General features: G+C 50.0%; 1 protein-coding gene across 1 annotated transcript in view; it reads right to left on the reverse strand.

The window, feature by feature from the left end:
- Nucleotides 1-4,655, reverse strand: part of KRI1 (KRI1 homolog) — a 34,393-nt gene extending 29,738 nt beyond the window's left edge. The window contains exons 1-3 of the mRNA XM_042453784.1: nucleotides 4,508-4,655; nucleotides 4,339-4,409; nucleotides 1,752-1,857 (exon numbers count right to left, since the gene is read on the reverse strand). Of these exons, the coding sequence (XP_042309718.1) occupies nucleotides 1,752-1,857; nucleotides 4,339-4,409; nucleotides 4,508-4,592 (262 nt within the window). The 5' untranslated portion in view covers nucleotides 4,593-4,655. The remainder of the gene's footprint in view (nucleotides 1-1,751; nucleotides 1,858-4,338; nucleotides 4,410-4,507) is intronic.
- Nucleotides 4,656-5,987: the final 1,332 nt, after the last annotated feature.

The raw sequence follows: 5,987 nt of genomic DNA on the forward strand, positions 1-5,987 counted from the left end.
TTGGCTGCAGCATTTGGACCCACTTAGGTTTCCAAACAGTTTCCAAAGGTAGCTCTACATAGAGTATGTTACAGTAATCCAAACAAGATACAATCAAGGCATAGCCAGATCTGGCATTTAAGGAACAGGCAAAACTGGCAAACCAGTTTTATCCATGCAAATGTACTCCTGGCCACTGCTGAAATATGGACATTCAGGCTTAGATCTGAGTCCAGGAGCAAGCCCAAGCTGTAAACCTGCAATTGCATAGAGTGTAACCCTATCCAATACATGCCTTTCAACTGACCAGGAGCACTTTTATCTTCTTTGAATTAAGTTTCAATTTGTTTCTCCTCATTCAGTCCATTACTGACAGAAGACATTGGTTTAGCATAGAAACAGCTTTTCTCCTTTGACAAGAACAAAGTGTCATGCAAACTCTTCACAGTGGGCTGTTGAGTGGTCTACTTGATGCTGCTGCTATGGGGCAGAATGTAAAAGTTCACACTAGACATCTCTGTTGGATGACACTGACTAGTGGCAAAGAAGAATGATTTCTTCGCTGCTACTGTCACCACTACAGAGTAGGCTTTCCAATGGGTGCTTGCTTGGCACCACTCTGTGGGCGGGCATGATTAATAATAAATTATTTATATCCCGCCTCTCTACAAAATGCAATTAAGGCAGCTTACAAGATTAAAATATACAGTCCAAAACCTCAAACCCCCCCCCCCCCCCCCAAATCATGTTAGGCATGATTGTCTCCACTGCTCTCTGGCTTTTTCCTTATTTCAGCCAGAGATTTGAAGGATCACCCACTAAGCTAACAAGAAAATCCTTAATAGTCATCAGGAATCCATTTGGATCAACAAGCTTCCTACAGCAGATGATTTTAATCGCTACCACCCCAAACCCCTGCAGAGGTTTAGAGTCCCAGCAAGTATCAACCGCTCCAGGTAGTGATCTGTCCCTGAAACAGAACTATAGAAAGTTCCTCCACACCTAAATCACCACCATCCCACCCAGAACAGAAAACCAGGTACAGAGTACGCCTTGCATTATGACTGTCTGCAAATATGGGGACAGACCCATGGTTGTCATGGTGGACATGGTGTCCTGACCTGCTCCTGACAGAGTTGTGTCTGCATGGATGTTGAAGTTCTCCAGTAGAACAAGCCAGGGGGACTCCAGCACCACCAAAGGGACCAGCTCAGAAACAGAGTCTGTTGAGCAGTGAGGTGGGCAGTACATCAACAGAATCCTTATTCTTTTATAGCCACCCAACTTCAGATGCAAACACTCAAATATACTAAACTGTGGGGTAAGGCACATGATGAGGGAGATGGAACCATGACAGACTACTGCAGCTCCATCTCTCCACAACCCCAGGCCTTGCCTGTTACTGCACTAAGAACCTTGGGTGACAAAGCTGAGAGAGGTTGATCCCCTCTGTTTCATCCAGGTTGGCATGCTCATCCAGGATCAAGTGCTGGATCAGAGGCATTTTTTTTATTAACCAAGCTAGCATAAAGCAGCAGCACTTTCAGCCCAGGAGGCCCATTGCCAAGACTATTCAGACTATTTGAGGGGGGGGGGCAGGTTGGTGGCAACCAACACCCTGAGGCTCTCCCTTCTCCTATGATGCTAATATTGTCTCCCTACTCTGCATTTCCCTCTACCCATTATTATTGGAATAGTTTCCCCTCAAAATCCTTACAAGTCTTCATATCTCAGAAAGAAATAGACAGAAACTTGTCCAAGGGCAAAAATACCTTCCTTGCTGTAGAATGTGGCATCCTTCTGATAAATTCGTGGATCCTTGGTTTTTAACAAGGCCAAGGTGCTGTAAAAAGCACGATCCAGTTTGGGATCAACTTCCTGCCAAAGAAGAAAATAACCACTGGGTTAGGAGGGTTATAGGAGAATCTATTTTTTTTTTTTAAGAGAAACTGTTTTCCATCTAAGTGTCTGATTCGGGAACCTGGGGGTGGGAGGAGCAGTGCTCAATGGGCTGGCCTGGGGGTGTCACCCTCTTTCTTCTCTTTCTGCATCGCCGGGACCATTTTCATCCGTTTGCATAGCCTTTCCCCCAGTGGACTGGGAAGCAGGGTAAGGCGATGGCGCTACATTGAGCTCCAAACGCAGTAAACACATTACTCCCCCTGCAACCTCCCCTCTGCTCCACATTCATAGACTGATGTGTGAGGAGAGCCATTGAACACCATTTTAAACTATTATTTTTCTTTTTTTGCCTCTGCCTGAGCAGCAGATGGGCTTTGCAGTACACGCCTGCTCGATCGCCCCCCAGACAGCCCAGGGAGCAATTTCCCAAGCCTGGGCTTTGGATGCATAGTCTCTCCCCACTGAAGCCCACTGCCTTCTCCCCCTTGATCCGATTTCCCAAGCCTGGGCTTTGGATGCAGAGTCTCTCCCCAAATACAAATGTATATTTGTGTATGTATGTATGTGTGTGTATATAGATATATTTCTAAAGTAAATTATAAAGTATTGCCCCCTCCCAAACAGCCCAGGGAGCGATGGGGGAGGCAAAGGGATTGGGGGCAAATAGAGGCTCCTTTTCTCTCTTTCCCAAAGGGAGTCTGGGGAGACACAGAAGAGCCTCGGATGCAGTCAATTTTCATTGGCTGCCACCCCCCCAAAAAACCAACAGAAATGGGAATGGGGAGCAAAATAAACCGTGTCAAAGCGTTTCGAATCAGGTGATGACACTTGTGACGCCTGAAGCCTACGCGCTTGATTGACAGTTTGCGGACCCAAATGGGAACGGGGAGCAAATTACTCCGCTTTAAAATACAGCGATTTAAAATAAATGGGAATGAAAAAAGGGTCTGAATAAATCGAGGTAATTTGCCCCTTTTTGTAACAGAAATGATGGAAAAAAATTGAATTAGACTCGGAAAATAATCCGAGTCAGAATCGCGCCAATATAATCCGTTTTGTCTGCCAAGTGGGAATGGGTCCTTACTGTGCCCTCATTTTAACCCACTGTGGAATTTCAAAGACATAGCTGTGATTGTCTGGAAAATCAGTATCCAGAGGGATCTTGTAGCACCTTTGAGATTAAAGGAAAGAAAGAATCTGGTAGCATGAACGTTTGTAGATTTAAGCCAACCTCTTCAGACGCAGTGGCATCACTGGTGACACCCAGTGCGGAGGGCTCCCCCACCTCCTTCCACTAACTGCCCCTTTTCCTGCTGGTTGTCCCTCTCCTCTAGCCTGCCCTCCTCAGCCACTACATCACCCCTAGCCTGCTGCTCCGATGCGGGGCTTCCAGGGAGGAAGCCCTATGATGGAACAGCTAGGAAGGGTGCACGCTCACCCCCGATACTGCTCAGTCAAAGAGCTTCCTGCTCAAGGAGGAACTGTCATGATGTAGCTGCTGGGATACAATAGCAATTTAGCTGCTGGGCCCTCCTCCTACACCACAGACAGAGTGCCCAAAAGGGGGCATTAGTAGCTCCTCCTGGGCAGTCCTATGGTCAGTGCCTGTCGGACGTTGGCCACAGAGTTGCCCTGGAGGACCTAGAGGTGTTTTTGTTGTTTGCACTTTCCCCATATTCACGGGGGTCTTGTGCCCCAAACCCTAGTGAATATGGAGGGACAACTGTACAATAATTTCCAACTCCTGAGCATAAGTAACATTCCAATCCAACTCTACCCTCGACAAAACTACAATTCCCAGGATTCCCTAGCACTGAGCCAGGGCAGTTAAAGTAGTCTTAAACTGGACTTTATCTGAAGCAGGGACGTAGCCAGGATTTTAGGAAGGGGGGGTCCAGACTAAGTGCCACCATTATAATGGGGCTTGGGTACGGCGGCACAGCAGCACGCACCATTCATAATGGAAGGGGGGTCCGGACCCCAAGACCCCCCCCCCTTGGCTATGTCCCTGTCTGCAGTGTGTTTTGGGCCAGAGGTGACACAAGCCTCCATTATTCCAAGCAAGGGAGGCTTCCACTTAACGCATTCCACATTGCGTCGCAGTTTAAACCCCCGTCTCCTGATCTTTGCCATGGGGAGCCCACCAAGAGTTGCTTTGTTGTAGACGGTAGCCAATCATGGCAGGAAACATCCCCAAACAAAGGCCTTGCAAGAGCAGAAGAGCTGAACTTAAGTCTTTTAATAGCCCCCAGGTAGTCATAGAGCCTGACCCCACATTTATAGTCCTAGACTGTCATAAAGCGGTCTTTCAATACAATTTCCCAGCGATCAGTGATTCAGGTTCTGGTGAAAGCGTGGCACTCTGCACATGCTCAGAGGCACACTCTTCAGGAGTCCAAAGCACCTCAAAACTGATGGGGAGGAAGGAAGCACAAACTCTTTCCGGCTCCGTCCTACCTCGTCCTCGGCACTGGACTCCGAGGTGGATCCCTCCGTTTCCTCCTGGGCGCCTCCATAACGGTCCTGCACTGCGCGGGGAGAAGGGGAAGGGGAAGAAAAGTCCTGTCAGACGGCTGTTATATCGCAGCCTCCCCCCCAAAATGGCGCCCTCCCCTCCGCTACTCACGGCGCTGCAGTTCCTCCCGCCGACGGTACTTTCCGTAACGCGCCGCGAAAGCCTCGTTGATCCGAAGCTGCCGCTCGGCCGGCATCGTCCCGCTCTTCCGCTTCCCGCCCGTGAGCAAGGTTCACTTCCGGGTCGGGCGTCCAGAGACAAGCCCTCGCTCGGTACTCGGTGCCCATTGGCTGAGCCTTGGTTGGAATCCGTCGCAGGCGCTTCCCATTGGCTGGAGCGCGTCGTTGACGCTTCCCATTGGCTGGAGCGCGTCGTCGACGCTTCCCATTGGCTGAACCTCGTCGCAGGCGCTTCCCATTGGCTGAACCTCGTCGTAGGCGCTTCTCATTGGTTGGAGCCCGTCGTTAACGCTTCCCATTGGCTAAACCTCGTCGTAAGCGCTTCCCATTGGCTGGAGCGCGTCGTTGACGCTTCCCATTGGCTGAACCTCGTCGTAGGCGCTTCTCATTGGCTGGAGCGCGTCGTCGACGCTTCCCATTGGTTGGAACCCCGTCGTAAGGCGAGAGTGAAGGAGCCGGGAGCTGTCAATCAACGGAGGCTGCGTTGGGACTTAATAGCTGGAGTTTTCGCGTTCTGTCATGAGGAGATTGCTGTTGCATGCCTTCAAGTCCTTTCCTGCTTATGGCGACCGTAAGGGCGGACCTGTCATGGTCCTTCCTTGGTCTGTGCGGAAGGGGCTTGCTCTTCTCTGCCTCTGAGGCTGAGAGAGTGTGACTTGCCAAAGCTCACCCACTGGGTTTCGTGGCCAAACATAGCAAGATGTGTGTGTGTGTCTTCAAGTCGTTTCCCACTTATGGAGGCCCTATCATGGGGTTTTCTTGGCATGGTTTGCTCCAGGGAAAGGGTTGCTTCCCCTGAGGCTGAGAGAGAGTAGCTTGCCCTTAGAGTCATAGAGTTGGAAGAGACCCCAAGAAGGGCCATCCAGTCCAACCTCATCCTGCCATGCAGGAACTCTCAGTCAAAGCATCCCCTTTGACAGATGGACATCCAGCCTCTGCTTAAAGACCTCCAAGGAAGGAGCCTCCACTACACTCCATTGAGGGAGTTTGTTCCACTGTCGAACAGCCCTCACTGTCAGGAGGTTCCTCCTAATGTTGAGCTGGAAGGAATCCCTTTTCCTGGAGCTTGCATCCATTGCTCCAAGTCCTAGTCTCTGGAGCAGCAGAAAACAAGCTTGCTCCCTCCTCAATGTGCCATTCTTTCCCCTGAAGCTGAGAGGCTGTGACTCACCCAGTGGGTTTACATGGCCAAACTGGGGTCCAAACCCTGGTCCCTGGAGTCGTAGTCCGACACTCAAACACATCACTTGCTGGAATGCCAATAACTGTTGCTTGTTACCTAGCTGAGTGACAAGCAACCCCTGCCGAAATTCCCCTTCACTAAGCAAGGCCCAGGAGGAAAGTACAGACACAGGATTGCTGCTGAACGTGAAAACAATAATAATAATAGCAACGACTACGGAGAAGCTGCA

The sequence above is a fragment of the Sceloporus undulatus genome, chromosome 2, assembly GCF_019175285.1.
Source record: "Sceloporus undulatus isolate JIND9_A2432 ecotype Alabama chromosome 2, SceUnd_v1.1, whole genome shotgun sequence".
Classification (NCBI taxonomy): domain Eukaryota; kingdom Metazoa; phylum Chordata; class Lepidosauria; order Squamata; family Phrynosomatidae; genus Sceloporus; species Sceloporus undulatus.